At 32.8% G+C, this 25,742-nt stretch overlaps 1 protein-coding gene across 2 annotated transcripts in view; it reads right to left on the bottom strand.

Annotated features, from left to right (window-relative positions):
* The window catches only part of MYCBP2 (MYC binding protein 2, E3 ubiquitin protein ligase), a 269,948-nt gene that overhangs the window by 177,013 nt on the left and 67,193 nt on the right, over positions 1–25,742 (bottom strand). For both annotated transcript variants that reach the window (XM_027844542.1, XM_027844541.1), the window contains 4 exons: positions 25,547–25,648; positions 13,525–13,632; positions 3,204–3,323; positions 1,443–1,524 (listed from right to left, as the gene is read on the bottom strand). In XM_027844542.1, coding sequence (XP_027700343.1) covers positions 1,443–1,524; positions 3,204–3,323; positions 13,525–13,632; positions 25,547–25,648 — 412 coding nt within the window. The remainder of the gene's footprint in view (positions 1–1,442; positions 1,525–3,203; positions 3,324–13,524; positions 13,633–25,546; positions 25,649–25,742) is intronic.

The raw sequence follows: 25,742 nt of genomic DNA, 5'->3' as shown, positions 1-25,742 counted from the left end.
AAAAGCCTAGCCACTTCTACATTTGCCACCAGCTGCTTTGCTCGACTTATAATTCATTATCACCTTCATCAGGCCCCTTGTCACTCTCTCTTTTCAGCTTCCTTTGGTACTGTCTTCCTCCATTAGACTGAAAACTCTTTGAGACCAGGGACTATCTTTTTCTTACTTGTATCCCCAGTGCTTAGCACAGTAACTGGCACCTTCTATACACTTAATAAATGTTTATCACATCATATAATTATCAACCCTTGGATATGTCCTATATTCCATGTTTTGGCTCATGCTGTTCAACATGCCTGGAATATGTTCTTGCCCATTTGGAGCTACCGATATTCACCATTCTCTGAAATCCAGCTCAAATTCTACCTTTTCCATATTATCTTTCTCTGATCCCAGCAGCTGGAAATTATCTTTTCTATACCTGATTTCATAGTATTTTGTGCTCACCTCATACACTTCCATAAGCTTTTTTTGTTGTTGTTGTTATTTTTGTTGGGCAACGGGGGTTAAGTGACTTACCCAAGGTCACACAGCTAGTAAGTATTATGTGTCTGAGGCCAGATTTTGAACTCAGGTCCTCCTGAATCCAGGGTTGGTGCTCTATCCACTGCGCCACCTACCTGCCCCCTCCTCTCATACACTTAACATATTCTAATCTGTTATGTGTGTGTTATATATAAAATTACTATTTATTAAGTTGTTTCTTGAGGGAACAATGACTTATTCATCCTTTTATCATCCTCAGAATCCAGCAGAGTGAGCTGTATATATTAGGTGCTTAATCAATGTTTAACAAATGAAGACTTGCCTGCAAGGGACTTAGAATCTAGTTTAATAAACAAGACATTTTAGAAAATTAATAAAGTAACTTAAAAATGTAAATTTGTCATCAAAGTGAACAAGACTCAAGCCCTTTCTCTAAATGATGTAAGGAAAGAATAGAGTAAGGTTTAAAAGAGATTTTTAAAGAGGAGAGGTATTAAACAGAAAAGAAGAAAGAGTAATGATAATAATGTAGAGTCTTAAAATAAGAAAATTTTCATAAAGTATTCATATTTAGGTCAAAAGTCTTAAAGCATTACTTTAGTTATTTAATTGGCACAATTCCTTAATGTAATTTTATGCTAATTTTTTTCTTTAATGCAACTCTCCTTGTACCATAATAACTTGGAATAGATTTAAAGTCTAGATGGCAAATCAAATTTTTAACTAAAGAGATTCAGTATTGTCAGAATATTTTTTGAGAGAGAATCTTAAAAAGTCTGAGATATTAGCTGGAAAACTATCCAGCAAACAACTATTGTTGCCTTCCCAAATATGTTAAACATTGAACTTACTAATTAAAATATCACTGAAAAAGAAAAATATGCAGACTATTCTGTCTTGAGAATATAGAAAACTATACAGAAACCATAATTTTCATTAAGATTTTTATAGATTACCTGGAATTAACATCTCCATGTCCCAGCTGGCCATGCTGCCCATATCCAAATGTATAAACATCACCATTTTCCATCAAAACCACTGTAACCAAAATATTGCTTTAGTTTTTCTTTAATGAATCAACAATCCCTTCCCTTATTGTTTTAAAGTTACATGATTTATTACTTGTATTTTCTACAAACTTAGAATAAATTGGGAATATTAAACTGGACATTATGACCATAATGTGTTTATTGTTTATTACATATAATTTTAGTTCTATTTCTGCAGGATTTTTCTCATGTAATAAAAAGTCTACATTTTTTTACATAACATATACACATATACTTTATACAATATATACTTTACATACCTATTTTACATAATATCTATTACTTTGTAAACACAGTGAATGTCACTTGTTCTAGAGGTCATCTTCTTTTAATTAAAGTACTATCTCCATATCAACTTCATAAAACTGAGTTATTAAATAGGTTTTTTTTAAAAGCAATAATATTGGACAAATCAGCCATCTCCCCAAAATGTTGAAATAGAAGAGCTCTGAGTGAACAGAACTCAGCTTAACACTTATAATACATCGAACTTCAATGTATATCAGGTCCTTGTTAAACAGCTGAAAGAGTTCAACCATAAAAAAAAAAACTTAATAAATTTTGTTCAATATTTTCCTACATTTTAAGAAATGTAGTTTTGTTTATTATGCTTTTCTACTTAACCTAATTTAATATCTGTAATATCAATTAGGATATGTGGCATTATATGATTTTGTAATCATATAAGTATACAATATGGGGCTGAAAAAGAGACCTTAGAGATCATTTAATTCAAATGTCTCAGTATAAAGATGAAGAAACTAAGGCTTAGAATAGTAATTGCAAATTAACAGCAAGAGTTATGACTAAAATCCAGGTATACAAATTCTTTGTTTGGTGTTTTTCCTTTGAACCACACCAGATAAGATGAATCCTACTATAAAAATGCTTCCTTACATTTTATTAGTACTTTACAGTTTCATTTTATCCTCATGCTATTTTGAAGGTTTTTCTTTCCCCACGGGTTAACTAAAGCAGTGGATGGGTTGAGAATAAAATGAAATGAAGGCTGCCTCTTTTTTTCAATTGTTTTCATATAAGTGAAACACCATATCTCTTGTACACCATAGTTTTTGATCCTGGACCTTAGGGTAGAAGATCATTCAAAGTCAAATACCAAAGAACCTAGAAGGCCCGGGGTGAGCAGGAAGCAAAGCATAAAGGGAGCAACAATACAAGTACAAAGAAAAGAAGAAAAAGGAAAGGTAGACTGCTACAGTAGAAACATCACTGAACTATGTGTCAAGACAGCTTATCTCAAATAATGGATTTCCCAACAACTAGATAAATAACCTCAAGCAAATTAATTACTTTGTACCTTAGTTTCCTCAATGCAAAAATGAAAGATCTGGACTAAACATGTAATATCTCTTCCAGACTTAAATATATGGTTCTATATCAACAAATAAGGGAAATAAGGCTCAGAGAACATACAGAAATCAGCTGAATGTTACATAGTTACCAGATGAGCAGCAGTAGGACCAGAAGATAGTTCTTCTGAACCCAGGTTCAGTCTATTTCACTGTCCATGCTGCCTTTTGTTGATGCAACATGTTGCCAACATCTCGGCTTTAGACATAGAACGAAAACTCACCATATGTGTTAAAACTAATTTACCACAATTTCTAAATATTTTAACAATGTAGCTACCAGAAAGGTTGCATTTACCTGAATGATGAAATCCACAGCTGACTTGTACTGCCCGGAGCTCACAATCAAAACGGACAGAGCCTGGAGGATATGTTGTGATTTTGCTTGCATCCTTCTCTCCTCTTTCTCCACTTCCATCTGTAATTGTTGCAATGTTTAACTAAGACACTACTCACATTCAAAAACAAATTTTGAAATGGTAACTAGGGAAAAGTAGAAGACAAATGTTATAAAAAAGAACAGAACAGCAAGAAGAATCTGCAGTTGTTAGAAGTAATAGCTCAAGAATCTACCTGCAACAAAGCAATTTTAGAAAGGTGTATGTTACACTTGTTTGTAAATCACTAAATCATTAAGAATACAGAATTCTGAATCAGTTAAAGTTAAGATCTACTAATGTAGACAGTTATGCAATTTAGAAAAGTCATTAATTTAATAAAATAGTCAAATATAAACTATAGTAAATTTGATATAGAAATAACATAATTTGTGTTAAAATTATACATCAAGTCATTGAATAGTTGCATTTTAAAATAGTTCAACTATGTAGTATCACCTAATACAACTAAAATTCTCAATGAAAAGCAATCAGATTTCTTAGAGAGAATTTTACTTTTTTTTTGGCCAAAATAGATTTTTAAACCAATTGCTTAATATTTTATTTTCAAAGAATTGAATACTTTCATAAAGTATATATATATATACACATATATATATATATATCCCCCACTCATCTCTTCCCCAACATAGTCATCACTCTACCCAATCAAGTCCTTTTCCTTGCCTTTTTTCTCTTCCCATTACATCAAAACTAGCCATCCACATTCTCTGCATTCTTTCTTCCAATATTGTTCTGCTCCTCTCTGTGCCTTATCTTTTTCACTCCTAACTTTACCTTCCCCTCTCCTCTTTCAGGATTTTATCCTCTTCTTCCTCTGACTTCTGTTTACCACATATCAAGTTCTCTTTTTAGGTTTTCCAATTCCTGATCTTTGTTATTATTCCTATATTCAAACTTTAGGATCAAAAATGATCCCATGATATGGAGAATCTTAGAGCACTTTTGCAGAAATTAATAATAATAATAATAATGATAGAATCAAGAAGTCAGCTTATATATTCTCTCAATAATCTAAAATATTTCCACTAGTCAATCTTAGAAAAAAAAAATTTTGACTGTCACTATATACATTACATAATTAATATTCAATGCACTTATAAAGCTGAAAAGAACTTCAAGTAGTCAAATGGTCAACCCTGTTATTTTTTTGGGGGGCAGATTAATATCTGCCCTTACTAATATTAATATTAGTAAGTAAGTTACCTGTCACATACAAAAAAACCATTCAATTTTAACCAATCTCCTTTCCAACTTGTTTTTCACTTATCTGGATATCCATTGTCCCCCACCTATAGTGTAAAAGGGGGAAAAGTCAAAACCTTTTATGCCAACTTTTCCTCTTTTCTTTCTCTAATAATTAGAAATAATCATGGCAAGAAACATTGAGTCTAAATAATTTCTCTCCCCCTTTTATAGCTAGATGAATCATCATAATAATTTACTTCAAGCTACATCTTATAATACTCCGTTTCTTTAAATAAGAGTACTAGGACAGTAAAACCTCACTAATTCGGAATGGAAGGGGCCTACTTAACTTAGGGAAAAATTTAAATCTTTGAACAATTTAAAATAATTGAAGTAATATTTTCAAGTACAGTACATGTTATAAGCTAATTGATACAAATAAGTAAAATTAGGTTAACAAAACTACAACTCAAAATTGGCCTATGTTATATAATAATGTATCATAAACATAAAAGTCCTTTAACATACAAGAATTAACTGCTGGACCCAGAAGTTGGAGGCACGTTGAAGGAATCCTTAATTTCTTGAGCCCTTGGTTTGAAAAGCTACTGATTTTAGACTGGATTCCCTTTACAAGTATGACCCTGAAAATTCACAGAGGAAGAAATTATTTTGAATTTTTTATTAAAAAATATCACATATATTGTCTGAATTATCATCAATTCTGAATTAGTGAGAGGTTTTACTATAATATTAGAAGACTATTCTAAATAGTCTAACGCATGCTAAATGTTTTAGATCAAATTGTCAAACTGTATCTGCATGAGCCAACAGATTTTTAAAAATTGTCAAGAATTCTTTTTTTTTACTTTACCCAGAATTAACAAAAAATTGTTAATCCAAATAATCTTCACTTTTGTACACTGAATGGAAGAGGCAAATAGAAAAAGTAGTTTGGGTAAAAATGGAAAAAAGTCCAAAAGAGAACTGTGTTGGGGGATAAAAGTGAAGAAATTTTACAGATGTATTATCTATTAAACTATAAAATTATTTAAATACAAAAAAGAAGTTTATCTGTATTTGGAGACACAAATTGCTTTCATATAATTTTACCTGTGTTAACATTACAAATCTTTATTTAAATCTAGTAAGAAAAGTTTGATTTCCTGAATTAGCTTTCTTTCCTTTATTTGGAAATTAAATCTAACATAATAACTCAATATGAAAATTTGAACTTCAAAAAAGGCCAACTATGAAATTTTGGAAAAAAGCAATGGTTAAAAGCTACATTTGATGATGACTAGAGGAGTTAGAATTTATTACATAAGGCACAAAACTATATAGTTTATAATGTTTTTTCAAGTATACTAAAATAGCCTTTTATACTTTGCTATATGTAACCTGTCAACAGTATTAAAATTTTAAAAAGATTTCATTATCTTCAAATGCACTTTAAATATCTATCTAAGCATAACATTTATGGTATTACAAAAATTTGTATTTACAATTCCTACTATTTAAAAATTTACAATAAAGCAATTATACAAGTAAAGTACAAAAAAGCAAAAAGGGTATGAAGTATCAAAACAGTTCAGTGTATAAGTGTGAATAAAAAAGTCAGGAATCAAAAACTACAATTTATGAAAATGGGATTGATTTCTTTAATTGACTACAGTAAAAGGGTTAATAAACAGTTATGAGTATTTTTTTTTAAATATGAAGAGAAAAAAAGCATAAAATAAAAGGCTGGATAGTTTTCAAACTGACTAAGCAAAACTCTTGAATACTCTAAGATTTAACAACTTAGTTATGTATGTACCATCATAATCTCCATTTACAAAAGAACACAGTTATCTCTTCCAATACCAAACAAAAATCCCCTTTTCCCTCCCAAGACTGCCTTGAGTATTCCACTCAGTATCTCATAAGACAGCTTATTTCATTTTTAGACAGCTCTGTTTGTGAGAAGTTCTTCCTCATGTTTAACCAAAAGCAGTTTCCCTTAAGTTTAATAATACAATCCTGTGAGACAGGAAGTACAAATAATACCATCACCAACATTAAAGATGTGAAGTCTAAGGCTCAGACATCCTAAGTAATTACCAAGGGACACAAGGCTAGCAACGTCAGATTCAAGATTCAAACTCATGTCTCCTGATTAAAATAAAATCTCGGAGTCTGTTTCCTCCCAATTATCATTTAGTTTGATTTTTGCCCCGAGTTATTTAAATATTCTGAAACAGATATAGCTTCTTACCTGATTTTCTCTTTTCTAAGGTAAATGTCACCAATTCCTTTAGCCAATTCTTAGATAACGTGATTTTTAAGACTATACTTTGTCTTATAAAAACTGCGATATATTCTATTAATGTGTTGCCTAAAAGGTGGTGGCTGGTACACTACATTCGAGATGAGAGCTGACCAGTGCAGAGGATGGATATTTTTTCTCTTATCCATGACTATATTTCTATTAATTAGGCCTAAAAGAGTAATTAGCTTTTTCGCCAGTCATACAAGTTGATTCATATTTGACTTGCCACAAGCACAAATTGAGTCTTTTCTGCACATATTTTTGTTAAGCTATATTTCAGCCTATAATTGTGCAGCTATTTTGTTAAACCAACATTTAAGAATTTATATTTATTCCTATTATATTGTCTGTCAGTTTTGGCATATTATTTCAAATAATTTAGGTCCTGATTGTTTCATGAAACATTATGCATCAATACTAGTTTTGTGCTATTTGAATATTTAATAATTATGTTTTCTATGACTTTAGTCACATCACTGATAAAAATGGTAAATAGAACAAAACTAAGGACAGAGTTCTGTGGCATGTATATTAGAGTGTCTGAGAAAGATAATGGTCCTTTAACCAACCCCATTTGTATATAGTTCTCCAACTAACTAAAAATCCACCTTATTATATTGTTACATGTAGTCTGTATTTTTGTACCTTATCTACATAGATATCACAGAATCTGGATTTGAAAGAGAACTCAAGTGGCCATATTCTCCAGCTTAAGTCTGGAAAAAATATCCCTAGTATAATATATTTGACAAGCAGTTATCAGCCTTTGCTTGAAGACCTCCAGTGAAAAGGAAACTATCATATCTTGATACAAACCATTCTACTTTTGAAAAACTCTAATTGTTAGAAAGTATTCCCTGACATTAATCTTAAATTTGCCTCTTTGCACTTCCATCCACTGCTCCTGGTTTTGCCCTCAGAAATACAGAGAACAAGTCAAATTCATCTTGTTTGTGGCAGGCCTTCAAGTATTACAAGGGAGGTTTCATGCCCTGCCCAGGTCTTCTCTTCTTCAGTATAAAGATCCCCAGTTTCTTCAAATTATCCTTCTGTGACATGGATTCAAGGCCCTTTATCATTCTGGTTGTTTTACTTTGGATGCTCTCTGGCTTATTAATATCCAGCTTAAATGGTGGTACCAGAAATGAACACAATAATCTATATGTGGTTTGACGAGGGCAGAGAGACTAGCATTTCCTCATTCCTAGAAACTAATCCTTTCTTAATATAGCCCAAGACTAGCCTTTTGGTCGCCACATCATACTGATGATTCTGATTGAGCCTATGGTCTCTTACAGCCCCAGTTAAAAAACAAAACAAAACTTAATGCTCTTGGTTTTCCAAGGCCAAGGATGCAAAGTACTCATGAGATTTGTTAAATGCATGTTGAAATCCAAATATTCTCTCTCCCTCTATACATACACACATATATGTATAAATGTGCGTGCACAGATGTGTGTGTGTGTGTGTGTGTATATATGTGTGTATAAATGTAATCTTGAAACTACTATCTTTCCCTTTTTGAAAACTGAGGCAAGAACTACTTTCAGTCTCCTATAAACTCTCCCTATAACCACAACTGTTCAAAGGATAGTTAACGATTCCTAATGTATATCTGCAACTTATTTCAGCCCTATAAAATGTAAATAATCTAAGTCTAGACATTTAAATTAATTTAAAACTTCTAGGTTTTATCTTACTATAACCTCATTTATCTTGGTCCTCAAATTCCTTTTTTACTATGTTTGGCCTACCTTTTCCACTGCAGATTATTCTTGATTGAGAAAACAAAAGCAAAATCGGAACTGAATAACTCTGTTTTCTCTTTGCTAACATTACAACCATTTATCCTGGGCTGATGTTGTACATCTCATAACAGGTGGTCTTTTTAAAAGAAACAAAATATTTTAAACCTTTTCTTATATAATATATACATGTTACTTGCATATGTTTATGATACACACGTACATATCATGGAAAACAAAATTAAAATTTGTTCTTTTTCCAAATATATGAAATAGAACATATGGAAATATTAAGGTCTGGGATCTAGTCTCAGCTCTCTCACTAATTAGCTGCATGACCTTGGTAAAGTCACTTATATCTTGGGACTTCAGTTCCTAAATTTGTTAAGTGAGGAGATAGCTAAGATCTGTAAGGTCTTTTCCAATTCTACAATTCTATGGCAACTATTTTATATACACACACAAAAAGAGTCCTGGACTTGAGTAGCAGTAATTTTATAATTGTCATTAGACTACAAATACTTCTGATATTCATGGCATAGTGGATAGGGATCTGATCTCCCAAACAGGAAGACCTTACTTCAAAGTCCTACCTTTGACATGAACTGGCTGATCCTGTTCAACTTATCAGTGTTCTAGACAACTCTGTAAGACTATCAGTTGCAGAGATGGCACCAACTTGTATTGGTAGAGGGAGATTCTTCATCTACAAAATCCCTACATCAAAGAAATTATGGGTCTAGTACCAGTCTCTATCCCCTTTCTGGTAACATGTATGTTTTCTTAAATTCAGGTTTAGAGTACATAACTGATTCAGTCACCAGGAGTGTTTTGTGCCTCCTTATGACTGCTTTACCATTGTTATATTTCTTCTACCTTTATATTAAATTAATTTTTAAAAAAGACCCAATCTTAATCTTGGGCTACACATATGATATGTAAAACTGAGAAAATAAAAAATCCAACTGGACTCTTCATTCTAGACAGTAAACATTTAGTGTATTTAAGTGCATGTTCAAGAAATTGTGCATAAAAATAATCTTGGGAAGCAGAATGGTATAGCATAAAATATCTTGCATATCAACTCAGAGAACTAACCAGTCTTCAAATTCTGGCTTGGCTACTAATTAACCTATTTGGTAGTATATATGTATGAATATATGTATGTGCATATGTGTGCATCTGTGTATGTGTATATACATACAGATGTATATACCAATGTGAATGTATGTGTATATGTGTACTGATACGTAGTTTATGTGTTCATGTAGCATGAATATCACACTCATTACTATAAATAATATATATATATCATATATATTCAGATATCAGATATATGATCATTACTACAAATCCTAAATACTATTTATATGAATGTACGGCTTCTATGCTATAAAGTTGGTAACACCATTACTGATATCTTTAAATGATAACTCAATATCATTTTGTATGTTTTAAAATTGAGTGCTATTCAACTATTATGAGAAACAAATTAACTTTGCCATAGAATATGTAAAATATAGATATAACTATTTACCACTAATTTGTCTTTTTGATTTTCAAAATCAAAAATTTTTAGGGAAATTTAGATGTTGATAATTGGTTGTATTCAGAAACTTTTTTTCTCAAGTAGAATCAGAAAAATTATTCATTGTTGAAATAAGAAATATGGTCTTAGTAAGGGATTATGCTGAAAAATAATTCTAAAACAATTTTGAAACTATATTTAAACTTAGTTAATGGCATGGCAGCATATTCTATTTTCCCAGGTCTGGCTCCCTGGTAACACATGTAGAGTTGGGTTGCCTGTTTATTTTGAGTATCAAACTTGTCTCTTGTTGCCAAGGGCAAATCACAAACTCTATGGACTTTAGCTTTGCCATATATATATGGAACCCATCCCAAATATTTGACCTGCATATCCTATCCTCAATGAAAAAATGGCAGAGCACAGAAAGCTTTAGTCATCTTTACAATATGTTTTTAACAGAAAACAGTGAATTTGTGAATATAAAACAAAAATTGTAGGTACAGACAGTGGATGGTTGGGGAGAAAATGTGGATAAGAGAGTGGGGAAGGGTCCAAGGAATAGATTGTTGAGTAAAGAGAATTACTCTTCCACTAAATTTTTGCATTCTCATATACTATATTTCTCCAGCATTGGTATGTATAAGGTTAATGAGTGCTAAATCATACACAGTAGTTGTTAAGTGACCCTTAGTGGCATTTTAAATGAGATTAAGGGGTCATAAAAATATTTATCTATCCAATTTTAATATCTCACATATTCTAAAATCTCTAAAATCTACAGATTTACAGAAATCAATAAATCCTTTTGGAACCTGAGGGATTCTGTTACTGGCATAGCAAGTGGACCTCATCATAAGGCAGTGCTAGGGCATGAAGCCTGAAGACAGGATATTATGGTGCAGGATCTTACTATATTTACAGATTACTCCTAAAAGAGAAAATAGATGATTTACACATGATGTTAAAAATAGATAGTTGTATATTTTCACAGCTGTACTTTAGGTCTCAGTTACAGAATTTCATTTTAAAATGCCATAGTCATGCCAAATAATAAAAGTATTTTTATAAGAAATTGTCATTTAAATGAATAAAACATCAGTTTCTACATTTACTTAACTATAGGCAAAGCTAAGTAAGAACTCTACATGGAAATAAGCTAAAAATAATAAAAATGCTAAGATCTTTTATTTTACAGAAGCACAAAAAAGAATAGAAAAGGAACACATTCTTGAAAGTAATTTACAATAATTACATTTAAATGCTACAATTCCATAAAAGATAGTGTAGTATAGTAGAGAGACTTGAACTTAGAATCCAGAAGACATGGGTTTAAATCCCATTTTTGTTACTAGCCATCTGACCATAGGCAAATCACTTAAACACTCTGAACCTCAGTTTCCTTATCTGTACCAAGGTTGTTGCTGTGAGGCTCAAATGAAGTAGGTATATAAAACACTTTGCAAACTTTAAAGTCCCATAGAAATAGCAGTTATTATAATTACAAATTTTACATTATATTAAAAAATGTTATTTCCAGAACATTGGATGAGTAAACTGAGAAACATACAACTAATTACATAATATACCTCTATTTGCATTAACTGTACCTAGATATTAATGAGTTTTCTTGGCTTTGAATCACAAATTTAGTTATGGCAGTGAAGTACTTAAAAATAATATTTAAAAGGTATACAGGAAATGGGGTATAGAAATCTAAGCTGCCCTACAGGAAAATTGAAGGGGAAGGTGATAAGAGAAGGGAGGAAGATAGATAGAAGGGAGGGCAGATTAGGGGAAGGGGTATTCAGAATGCATGCCATCTTGGGGTGGGGGGGAGGGACAAGATGAGGAGAAAATTTGGAACTCAAAATCTTGTGGAATGTTGAATGTTGAAAACTAAAAATTAATTAATTAAAAAAAGAATTTTAATAATGATAAATTTCAAGTAAAACTTTTTAAAATGGAATTATTTTAACCCCTAACATAGCATATTTTAGCAAAAACAATCATAGTTGATCTATTCCTATATACTACATGTTTGTTTTTTAATATTTTGTGTTGTAGTTTGCTGGATTTGTTTAAGAAATACTTGTTTAAGTACTCTTTGCTACGTAGAGTCTACCTTCTAACTTATAAGAACTCTATGAAATGAATCTGAGAAACTCTAGGATTTGTTATCTTTCACCCAGACTGCAGGTCCAGAAGAGACAGTCTCACCACTTTAAAGATTACTTTCCTAAACTCAGATAGTTTCTGATTTGTGAGTGCTAAAATGTTTCAGGGGAATCCATGTGTAATCCAGTCCCCCAGGATACCAAGACAGCATCCCAGAAACAAGACGATTCTAATTTACCAAATCTCTAAAGCACCCAACACATTTCAGCAGTAGACCTTCAGCTGTAGAAATAGACCAGCATAACTCAACTCCTTCCAGTCAAATCATTCATAATCCAAGGAATATATAGAAATTCTACAGTGTATATGTAAGCAATCCCCAGCATCAGCCTACGTCCCAATGCACATGACCTCTTCGCACTATCATGGCTGCCACCTATACAGTCATCTCTATAGTTATTCTAATGAATTTTAAAATATCATATTTACACGTTTATTTGGCCAGTATATTTTTTAATATTTACCAAAGGAAACTTGTCTATTCCTGGGTTTTCTGGTCATTTACTATTTTTTTCAAATAATTTCAGGTAAATTTTAAAATTTGCTCCATCTATATGTAGGATTTGTTGAAATGAATTTGAAAGTCATAATTAGATGCCCTATATTTTTATTGTAATCATTATTTTATGGAATTTGTTTCCCTAAATCTATATATATGAAACATATATTTAGTTACACTGTTGATTTAGATGAATAGATCTTCTCATTAAAGCACTGACAAAAGTCTTCTTGTTTAAGTGATCCTTAATCAATAAAATAGTATCCTATATGTGAATAAATTTATGCACCTACATATACAGAACTCATATGTGTACTTTATGAGATCTTATATACTGAAATCAATACCTTAATAATTTTGAAGTAAATCAACAGCATGCAAATAAGAAAAATGAAAACAGTGAAATGCTAATCTTTAGTCACTTAAGAGTGAGTTACACAGAAACAAAAACCAGAAAATAGTGATCATTTCCTTCACCACCACTTGGCTTTGTGAAATTTGGGGAGAAAAGGAGAAGAAAAAAGACACACGATAAAATGGCTTTATCAAGGAAAACTAAAACATGAAATAAGAAAACATGACATTTGCAAAGTTTTTAGGGCAGCTTAGCATTTTATGTGCTTTCTTTCTCCTCAGGTTAAATAGAAAGGACAGAAGTGAAGCAGGAGAATCAGTTTTGTGCATATCTCCGAGAATAAAATTAGGCATATGGAAGAAACAACTAGGAAGTGGGGCAAATGCCCCGCCCCAGTCAGTAAGGAAGACCAAATACCTTTGTGCTTGTCCCGTTTATGCTTTAGTTGTGCTGGATGGGGTCTGAGTCTGGCTAGAGCCTGTTCTCGATGGTTCATAAAAATAGGACCAGGAAATACAAGGGGGCCTGAGGAGAAACATTGTGCATATACATGGAAAAGCTCACAAAATGGAAACACTGAATTGAACAAAAATAATTCAACTTAAAAGTATGAAAAATGACTCCTCTTCATTTATGGGACTGGAAAATTTATCTCCACCCCCTTTTTATCCCATTCCAACCCCCACCCTCACCAACAATTCCTTTGCTATTCCTAATCAGATTATGATTTAAAATTCATTCATATTAACTAAATTACATGCTTTGTAATTATTAAATTATGTGTGTATAATACAATAAAGTACTATTTCCAAATGAATTGGGCAGATGATTTACATTTAGGTATTTAAAACATTTTCCCAAATACTCATATATATGCAGTTACATACATGTAATTTAAATATAATAAAACATATTGCTTCGGATAAAATTTAATTTTGAAGTGAATTGTCAAAAGCTTATAAGTTCTTAGCTAAGTCCCTAAATTATAATAAAGTTTTCTAAAAATAAACACCCATTTGAATGTATCTTATGACCTTAGTTAAGGTGTAAAATTCATTCTTGGTGAAAATTCCATTTATATTCCTAAAAGCAAATTTCATTTACTCCCTTCTTTTGCAGAGAAGACAAGTTGATTATAACATTAGTGGTAATAGTAAAATTTTCTGCACTTATCAACATTGATGACACAATCATTGCTATATCAAGAATAGAAAGACATATCAACTGTCAAAAGATGCTATTAAGATTTATCTAAAAATATGCTCAACTTTATTAAAGAAAAGAATTTGTAAAATATGAATAAGATATCCCAACAGTCTTAGAGCAAAACTTTAGTAGCTTTAAAATGCACTAAGACTTCTGGGATACCATATACGAACACAACTAAAAGAAACAAATGAAGACAAAAAGGCATAATCATTTTGCTGGACACTTAAACCCATATGGTATTTTAAGTGCCACAATGGCCACAATATAGGCTGCCCTGAATGTAGGCTCCATACCTACAAAGAAGTTTCTTTGACAGTATAAAAAAATTCAGGATATAATGAAAAATAACAATTATTATCCAACAAGTAGCTATGGTACCCAGAGGATGACCAGGTGATCACTTTTCCCTCTCCCTTTCTTTCTTCTTCCCTACCTTCTTATCAAAATCAGATTTACACAGGTGAGATAGAGGGAGACGAGGTTGTTGTTTGTATACTTTCATTCTACTTGTATTTTTAATGGGCATGACAATATTTTGATAAAGCTATACAAAATACATTTAAAATATACAGGATGTCACAAAAGGCTTAGAGCAGTTTAGTTTAAAATACTCTGTGTATTTCAAATATATGGAAGTCTGCAAGCCCTATCGTGCTATACTAAAGGTTTAAATATCATGCTTTTAAAGATAAAAATACTTACTTCCCCCTAAAAATTAACAAAGCATGAACACATTCTCTCTCTCTCCCTCCGTCCCTCCCTCCCTCTTTTCCTCCCTCTCACTACAACACACACACACACAAATCAATTATTTCAGTGAATTACGGATCTCAATGACATATTCCCTTCCTCAGTACAAACCGCAATTCATGCACAGCCTTCTTCCCAAAGTACCCCCTCAACACACTCTGCTTCCACTAGGTCCTTCCATATTTTGTGAGTTCCAAGGGGAATACTCAGGTTGTCCATCTATTTTCTGTGGCTTCTGTCATGTGATTAGCCTGCCTTCTGTTTGGATCAAACACTTCCTCTATACTATCCCTTATATTATACCACTTCTTACATATAGGTTGCCACTGGAAACATGCTGCTGTGTACTCACCACATCTTTCTTCATTCCCCTTCAGGTTGCCTGAAACTTTAATTCTTTGAAGATAATAAAATTTGCAAACTTAAGGCACCACCCAGAGAAAATTTAGATGGATTTTTGTTTAAGTAGCAGTATGAGATTGTTAAAACATTGGACATTTTCACAAATGCAATCTTCTGTTCTATTTACTTCTGGGCATATGTCACAGTCTAAATGCAGGATAGATCTCAGTTATGTATGTATGTGTGTGTATGTATTTGTATACACATACATATACATATACACATATACGTACACATATATGAGTGTGGGTACACACACACACACACTCACAACCCCACACTCAAAGGAACAGCTATTCCTCTGTATGTCACAGTCTAGAAAAAAAGACAATTGTCAACAAGTATTCGACAAGCACTTATTAAGCAACTACTATATGCAAGGAATTCTGCTAGGGTCTAGGGAAATAAATATAAGTAATGAAATAAGCTCTACTCAGAAGGAGCTAATACATATAAATCAGTTTTCCTATATGGACTGTGAAGCTGATTTCTCAATTAACTATATATGTCATTAAGGCTCTGGAATATTCTGGGGCTTAATGCAATCAACACAATATCACCATAAATAAAAGTAATTGTAGGATCTTATCATCTATAGGCAAAACATCTATTTGGATCCAGTATAGGTTGTAGGCCATGAGAGTGGCAAACAGGATACATTTATCTTTTCAATGCTCTAATTGATATTAATAACAGGAAGTTTTTGTATCTATATGACTATTTATTCTGTCCAATTAGGGACACTGCAAACACACACAAACATATGAAAAGGACAAGATGATGCTCTGTTACAATTGCTATGATGATCTAATAAAATCATAAATTAGTTACAACAAGTATTATTTTCCAGATAAAGTATATGTTACCAAGTTATAAAGGTCTTAAAACAGTTAGTTGATTTTTAGCAAAACCAAAACCAAAAACCATTTATGTCATATATTTTAACTAATAAAACAGAATATAAATTAATTTTTGGAAGGTATAAATAATTTTACAAATAAATGGCAGAATTATTATTACTATTATGATAAGATCACTTTTTACTAACATTTTAAATTCAATGCAGTTTTTAAGGGCATTAGTTTTTCTGCTGTAGAATGAAGAACATGTGATCTTTAGATAGTTTATTTCTAAAATCTAAGCCAAGTTCTATCTTCTTATTGGTAGGAGCAAACCCATAACATTTCTTTGATGAAACTTTTAATCTGAAAGCACCACAAGCTAGTTAGAGAGTCTGTAGAGAATAACATTAAGACCACAGGACTTAGAAGTCAGGAGAACTTTGGGGAAAAATTCTACCACTGAAACTGGCCATGTGACTACAGACAAGTCATGTAACCTCTCTGAGTTTCAGTTTCATCTTCTACAAAATGGGGATAATAATACTTACAGAAGATATCTATAGGGCTGTTGTGAAGGTCAAATGAAACAGATAATGCTATTACTACTTATAGTAGAAATAATAATAATAATAGCATACATTTACCACTATTCAAATCCCATTTAAAAATATAATTATGTAAAATATGGTCAATGGTTCCAGCCCAATAGAAATATGCAATGCACATTCAAATAATGCAAATACTTCACAGGATTCATTATTCACACTAATTGAAAACTATGGATAGTACTTCAAAGTGCTTTATATACATTATCTCATTTGATCCAGACAACAATCCTATGGAGGTAATGCACAGGTTTCAATTATGTAAAGTGCTATATAAGTGTCATCTGATTTTATCATTACCAGAAACGAGTTGCTCAAAGCAAAAACTTAAATTCATTAAGACTGCAGACCTGTATCTCCTCTTCTAAAGGACCAAATTCAACCATCTTGGTCAAATGAGATCTCTCCTTCACCAATACATTAGTCAAACTCAATTGTTTCAGTTCTGGCCAGAAACCCTAAGGGTCTTTCCCTCCCAGATTGATTTTTTTTTTTTTGGACTAGGAAAAGGGACCGTTCTTTGCCTCATTTCTTACCTACTCTTAATCACTGAATGGGCATTGCCTCAGTCAAACTGAGACCTGGGAAAGACCTTAACTTAAAAAGGCCAAGGTCTCCCACTGCATCTAGGGGTGAGGGTAGTATCTCCAATTGTCCTGATCTATATCTTGCTACTGGATCCAGATGGCCTCAGAGGAGAAAGTGAGGCTGGTGACTTTGCACAGCCCTCCCTCACTTAAATCCCGTTCACTTGCAAGTCATGGCATCACCTTCCTGATGTCATGGCCTTCTTCAAGAACGAAGGATAAAAAGAACAAGTCAAATCCAAACAACCTCTTCTCTCAAAACTCCAGCATCAACCCAAATAAAGTTTATCAGCTCATGAAATTCTTATTTTACTGAGGATACTGAGGCCATCTCTCTTGACGTTCTTTTCTTCCCATATTCTATGCCCCCAAACTCTGTCTTTAAACACCCTCTCCTCCTTTGTTCTAGTCTCAGAGGATGAGATGGTCCTCCTTATCAAGGCTAACCTTTCTACTCATGGATTCTATCCATTCCACTCCCATTCCTCCAGGAGCATAAGCTCCTGACTGATCAATGGCTCATAGATTTTAAAGTTGGAAGGGATCTTAGAGGTCATAAAGGCCAACTTCCTCATTTTACAGATAAGGAAACTGACTTACCCAGAGGCACATAGATACAAGGCCACCTTCAACTCCTCAAGGTCCTTAACCATCCTGGTTACCCTTCTCTACCATTTGTCAATATTCTTAAAATGTCCTTAAAATCTAAAACTAAATGTAACACTACATATGTGCTATGACTAGGATGGAATACATTATCCTTTCAAATTCTGGATATTACTTGTCAATGTAGCCTAAATTCAGTAACAATGATTTTCAGATAATGGATTCCAATAAAAATGTTTTGATCAAATAATAAAATAGCTATTTCAGAGGGCCATGTTTGACCTAGCAACTTTTCTAAATAAAATACTTAAACAGAAACAAAGTAATCACTAAATATATTGATATAAATTGGAAAAATACCAAGTTAGTTTGTGGAAAAATATCTTTTAACAAACATTTTCATGACATTTTGAAAATAAAAAATAACATTTAAATTCAGTATGTATTAGTTTAGATTTTTGAGGAAAATTCATTATTTACAAGTCTAAAAATGAACTATCTGTATCATGGATCATTTAAAGTATTAAAATGAGGATTCAATTTGCATGTACAATAGATTATGAGAATTGGTTTTATCTTTCAAATTTAACTTGAATTCTCTCACAATACTATCAAGTTATGTTTGTATAATTAATATTTGACTTCTACTTTTATTTGTAGGTACTCAGTTGTCCTATTTTCTCTAACTACATTGCCATGTATTATTCATGCAGCAAATTTCTTGTTAATTTAGATCTGAGAGTACCTTAGTCTTAAAAAATACTTGCTAATATGTGAAATTTGGACATTAACTGAAAAATGAATTCTTTCTTTCTTGGTAAAATCAAAACTGTGAAAGAGATGCAGGATAGATAATAATAAAGTTAGCTAAGATGTTTAATGAAGTTCAGCTAGGAGCAAATTTAATGGTTAGACCTAACAAATAGTCATTAAAGAGTCCTGTCAGCTTAGAGCTAGATACCTAGGGAAGAGTTCCAGGGATCTCATCTGAGTTTTTGACCCCATGCTGCTGAATATTTCTATCAATGACACAGACAAAGAAGAGATGGAATGCTTATTAAATTTTCAGATGGAATGAAGGTAAGAGGGACAAACAGAGATGACAGTCAGGACAAAACGTATCTTGACAGACCAGAATATTAAACTTTATTTAGTAAGATAAAATCTGTGTGCAAAGTCTTATACATGGTTTCAAAAAATCAACTTAGGGATGATATGATTAGATTATTATTAGATCAAATAAAAATATGAAGATTTTAAGATATTTTTTTCTCCACAGCTCTGCACCCTGGCACAACTCGAATACTCCATCTTTCAAAAGACCTTTCCTGATCCCCTCAGTTGTTATTAGTAGCGACAATAACAATAGCATTTATTTAGCACTTCAAAGTTTGCAAAATTTTTCATATGTCATCCTCAACATAACACTAGGAGGTAGGTGCTATTATTATCCCCAGAGGTTCAGAGAGGTTAAGAGACCTTGGGTCACACAGTTAGTAAGTGTCTAAGGCAGGATTTGTAGTCTTATTGACTCTAAGTCAGGCATTCTAGTCTAGTACTGCCTCAACCCAATTACTGTGGATTTATTTTGCATACATCTTTATTATAGCATGTTTTATACCAACAGTAGAGTTATAGGCTCTTTAAAGGTAGGTGCTGTCTCACTTTTGCAACTATATCTCCAGTGTCTAGTATAGTGCTAGGAACATAGTAAATCCTTAAAAAATTCTTGTTGATTGTGAGGCAATAAATATTTATTCAGCATCTATTATATTCCAACCACTATGTGAAGTGATAGATTGATTGATTGATAGTGGACGTGTACTATGACAATCAAGGTAATTAATTCACGATTAAGCTAAATTGGAAGAGTCACAGTATTCAACACTAGGGCCATGATATTCCTGCTATATTTTGCCATTGCCAGGCCACATCTGAAGAACCATATTCTATTCTGAATAGCATATTTTAGGAAGCCCATTGATAAAGTGTAGAATAATCAGTTAAGGACAATGAGAATGGTGAAAGGCCTAGATTGTGATATAAGAATTGGCTGAAGGACCTGGGGATGTTTAGCCTAGAGAAGACTTGGGAGGAAGGGGGAAATAAGAACTAGGTTCAAGGGCATCACACATGGAAGAAGGAATTAGAATTGTTTATTTAAGACACATAGTTACAGTTATTATCAGAAAATTAACAGCCAGCATATGACAGCAAAATACCACCAAAAGGCAAATGAAAATTGAAGTCCAACAAACTATAGCACTGAATATTTTTTGTTGTTTGTTTTGAGTCTACTACCCATTTTTTTCTTTTTTAGAAATTCCACCACTACCACCAATATATTTTACTAGAAAATTTATCTACTAGGACTGAGGAGAGACGCCAGAAATGGTATGAAGTGGTTGAATGAAAGAATGAATTTGTCTGCATCTGTGATACTGGTACAAGGAAATCCTGGTGAGGAAAACTCCTTCCACTGATACAACTGTGCTTCAAATTATGGTTGTTCAAATTAAAGTTCTTCAAATTAGAACTGTCTGGGACAGAGTATTCCCAAGTGCAACTGAAATCAGATTAAAGTGTAACTGGAAAATACTTAACAAAATAAATAAAAATAGAATCAAACATAGATAATGTTACTATGTGGTTTTTTTAAGTCAAAATGCAACCAGCAGGGATTCTTATGTACAGCTTAGCGGCCCCATTTCTATCTCAGTTACACCACTGGTTTGCAGTACTGAAAAGTTAAGTGATACATTCTGATTCACAATGCCAGGAGATGTCAGTGGCAGCACTTCAACCTTGGTCTTCCTTACTGTGAGACCAACTCTTTCTTTATACTATCCAATACTGCTTCCTATGCTGTTGTTGTTGTTCAGTTGTTTTCAGTTGTGTTTGGCTCTCTGGGATCCCATTTGGGGTTTTCTTGGCAAAGATACTAGAGTGGTTTGCCATTTACTTCTCTAACTCATTTTACAGATGAAGAACTGAGATAAACTGAGACTGAGTTAAGTGACTCTCCCAAGATCACACAGCTAGTGTCTGAGGCCAGAACTGAACTGAAGAAGATGAGTCTTCCTCACTCCAGGCATGGCACTGCCTGGTCACTGTGCCTCCTAGCTACCCTCCTATTCTGTACTGCTACTCAATTCCTACTGAACCTTGAGTTAATAAACAGGCGTAAGGTTGGATAAACTAAAACGATCTGACCAGACCTGAAGCAGTAGGACAGAAATTTAAACAGCTAACAAATGACTGTGAAAACTTAATTTGCTCTCACACTACTGGTGATTAAACAGTGCCTATTTTCAACTAAAGAGTATCTTTGACTAATATATAACCTTATAAAGTACAAAGCAGAAGAGAAACTGGAGGATAGATTCCTCCCATTCTTAGACAGTACTGTCTTCTTCATAGGAAGTTACGACACTAAGTTGATACCAGCAATCATTCTTTTTAATATTGAACCAAATAGAGATACCCCAACATTTTAAACTAGAAGATTCAGTTTTCTATATTCCCTACAGATTTAAAACAGAAAATTATCACAAGGTACATAAAAATCTGTAATATAAATGTTTTAGTCCAATTTGATTTTTCAAGAAAAAAAAGTCTTCCTTTTTAAAGAGCAAATATTTTAAGCAATATACACTAAAACCAATTTCCCAGTTGTTAAAGTAGAAATGGAAGGGGGTGCACATCTTATTGGATCATAAATTTAGACTGGAAAGGGACCTAAACCTCTCATTTTAAAGATGAGGAAGCAGGCACATAGAGATTAAATGACTTGTGTAGGTTGACACAGCTGTGTTGACATAGTGTGTAAGGCAGGATATGAATCCAGGTCTTTCAGATTGCACAGTCTAGTGTATTATCCACTATGCCATGCTACCCGAAAGGTGCTCTTTTTAGTCTAATACCTCCCTTACCATAAAGTTGGACTTTCAGCAATCTAAGATATTCAGAAGACAGCAATGAATCTGAAAGTAAATCAAATAGGCCACCAAGAAAAATAGCTGTTCCAGAAACTGTCTTAGTTTTGTTTTTGTGAGGTACTTAGTATATATCCTTGAACATATAAGTAAGCCCTTAAACATTTTTCATTCATTTCTAAAAAATACTTTTGCTCCCAAATTACTGAGTTACTCATGGACTGGTGGTTGGTTTGAACATTAGTATAAAATAAGTTGGCATTTTAAAAGCTTAGGTGACAACATACTGGGGGGCTTTTGACCCAGCAATACCACTTCTAGAGCTGTATCCCAAAGAGATCATAAAAATGGGGAAAAGACCCACATGTACAAAAATATTTATAGCAGCTATTTTTGTGGTGGTCAAGAATGGGAAATTGAGGAGATGCCCATCAACTGAGGAATGGCTGAACAAGTTCTGGAATATGAATGTAATGGAATGCTACTGTGCCATAAGAAATGATGAGCAGGCAGACTTCAGAAAAACCTAGAAGAACTTACATGAACTGATGCTGAGTGAAGTGAGGAGAACCAGGAGAACATTGTACACAGAAACAGCAACATTGTGCAATGACCAACTTTGATAGACTTAGCTCTTCTCAGCAACGCAATGATCTAAGACAATTCCAAAAGACTCATGATGGAAAATGCTATCCACATTCAAAGAACTATGGAGTCTGAATGCAGATTGAAGCATACTATTGGCTCTCTCTTTTTTTTTTGTTTTGTTTTGTTTAGTTTCTTCTTTCTTGTGCTTCCTTCCATTCATTCTAATTCTTCTTTACAACATGACTAATGTGAAAATATGTTTAATAAGCCTATATCACATTGCATGCTGTCTTGGGGAGGGTAGAGAAGCAGAGAAACTTTAAAACTCAAAAGCTTATGGAAGTGAATGTTGAAAACTAAAAATAAATGAATTAATTTTATAAAAAAGTTTTCTACACTTAAAAAAATATTGGGGAGGAGAGGGAATGTAGATCAAATATGGAGAAGTGATAGTGACAGTAAGGAAGGAGCCAGAATAAATGGAAAAAGCAATTTGGGGATCAATTAGTTTGGGTGCAAAAAAAATCACACCTACCTTCATGGTCCCTAAGAGCATCCCTATATTGTAACGTTTTATTTTTGGCTCTGCACCTAGGATTTCATTTATGTAAATAATGCAGGGTGAGAAAACTTACTTTAGCAAAGCAAATCAATAGCTGTTCTGCAATTTATAGTCAGAGAGTTGCCTGGAGAACTAAGAGATTTACCCAGGGTCACAAAGCCAAAGGAGAATTGAACACAGGTCTACAATTACAATAAAGTATTTACAAGTTACAGTTCATAATAATGACTTTGGCCAGGAAACACAGGTTGTTTTATGGTCAAAATAATGTTTAAAAGTAGAAGGTACATGGACAACACCCTTTAGGAAGATTTCAACAAAAATGGTTAAAATAAAAGTTTAGGTGCATAAAGGGGAAGTTTCAGCTACCTAGAAAATTAAAATACATGAACAGTTGATTCCCCAATAATTATAAGTAAATGAGTTGTTACTGAATTTTTAGAGCCATTAAGAAAGGAATTTTTAATAGAAAAACACAACTTTCTGCAACTGATGTGTACATTTGCTAAATCAAAAACAATAGTATAAAGAGAGCTAATTTAACATTTAAATGAGAAAAGAATGAATGAGAATAATGTTTGGGGGCCCATGACACATTTTATAAACAGTCACAAATAAGAAAATATATAATCAGATGAAGTAAAGTGTTGCATTCTGAATACACCTATAAATGAATTAACTTATTTGAAGTACATTCTCTTCTATGAATGAAAAATAATTAAAGTTCCTTTGGTGCAGTAAAGAGACAAAGATTTTAGCATTAAACAATTCAGTCAGCTTCATTCTGAGATTAAGTGATTTTTATACCATGTAAAAAGGAAGCTAGAAGGGGAGGAAAAGTTATATGGATGACAATTAACAATATCCTTTTTACAGCTCAAATCACTTATATGGAAAATGAAGACCATTTAATAAGCATAAACAGTAAAGGTCCAATAACAATGTTTTAAAATTCTCTTAAGTCCTTAAACTATAACTTTTTAAATCCATGAAACATTTAACATACAACTATCCCAGACATTTAGAGAACTCCAGGAATAATTAGGCAAAAATATATTTTCATGTCATCATAACATTTTCTTTGAATTTAAGCATTTAAGAAATGTGACTTTGCTTGAACTGGAAAATAGTAATAAAAACAATCTATTAATTAATCAATAAAGAACCATAGTTATAATGTTAGTCTTTCAAATACATGTTTTACCACTTAAAAGACATTTTGGGGAACTCTGCAACTTGACAGACAAGGTTTCTCTGCTTTCAAAAATAATTCATCAGTGAGTCCAAAAGAAAATAAAATTTTACTACCTTTAAGGAGATATGAGTTGTCACCACGAATTGTTTCTTGAGATGATGTTACCCACTGGAGGTTTCATTTAACTTCACAAGTGTTTCATTTTAAGCAAACATTTATGATATCTGGTACCAGTAAGTGTGAATTTTGACAGTTTTATTTGTTGGGCAAGAAAATCCCAAACTAAACACAGCTTATTAAAATCCTCCTTGGAAAAGATGCTTTGATAATGTTCATAACTGTCTCACTTTGTCTATCCTAACAGGATACAATATTTAAAAAAAAAAAAACTAATTAAAACCTCCAAATTGGGGGCAGCTAGGTGGTGCAGTGGATAGAGCACTGGCCCTTGAGTCAGGAGGACCTGAGTACAAATCCAGCCTCAGGCAAATAACACTTATTAGCTGTGTGACCCTGGGCAAGTCACTTAACCCCCTTGCCTAGCCAAAAAAAACAAACAAACCAAAAACCTCCAAATCACTTTGAAACCAAGGGAAATAGCCAGATGCCAGTAGAACAAGAAAACAGTAAATCTGTTTCTGAAAATAAAATTTGTAAATGTGTCCACTCACCTGAATCCTGGCCTGTCTCTGGAGAAGTAGCAATATATATATATATTAATTAATTCATATAATGAGACTATGTTCCCCAGAAAAAGCTATACTGAAATAAGGGCAGATAGATACAGAAATACGAGACTAAATTAAAACTGCTTTGTGGCTATGTAGCTTGTCTATTTCCTAAAAACCAGTATTGCTTGATCAGATGAATGAGCTGGGACACTTTCCACTGCAGTAAAAAGATATCTCTTATGACTGATGCCCAAGAAATATGCGCTAAATAAATACTTATCTTCAGGCTGATGGTAAAGTTCCTGTTTGGATGGTAAATATACTTTACATAATCTATTCGGGGGATAATACCATCTTTTATAAGGAGAATATTTAAAATTAAAGGATGTTCAGAGAACAATAAACAAATACTTTGATTTTGAAAACAAATTTGCCCATCTGAGCAAACCATCAGGTTTTCAACTAATTTCTTTCTGCCTCATCTTACCTCTGCCTTCCTCCAATCTATGCCTCCTGTTTACACGCTGTCGTTTTTCTTCTTGCCGCAACTGAAGGTGTTCTTCAATATTAACTCCAGGTACAGGGACAGCTGGAAAATTATCAATATAAGAAGAGGATTAAGTTACATCACAGATGTGATCAAAATGCTTAAGAAACTAAAAACTGAGAAAACGATTCTATGT

The sequence above is a fragment of the Vombatus ursinus genome, unplaced genomic scaffold, assembly GCF_900497805.2.
Source record: "Vombatus ursinus unplaced genomic scaffold, bare-nosed wombat genome assembly UNPS02014942.1, whole genome shotgun sequence".
NCBI classification, from domain to species: Eukaryota; Metazoa; Chordata; class Mammalia; order Diprotodontia; family Vombatidae; genus Vombatus; species Vombatus ursinus.
This window is presented reverse-complemented; position numbering and strand designations above follow the sequence as displayed.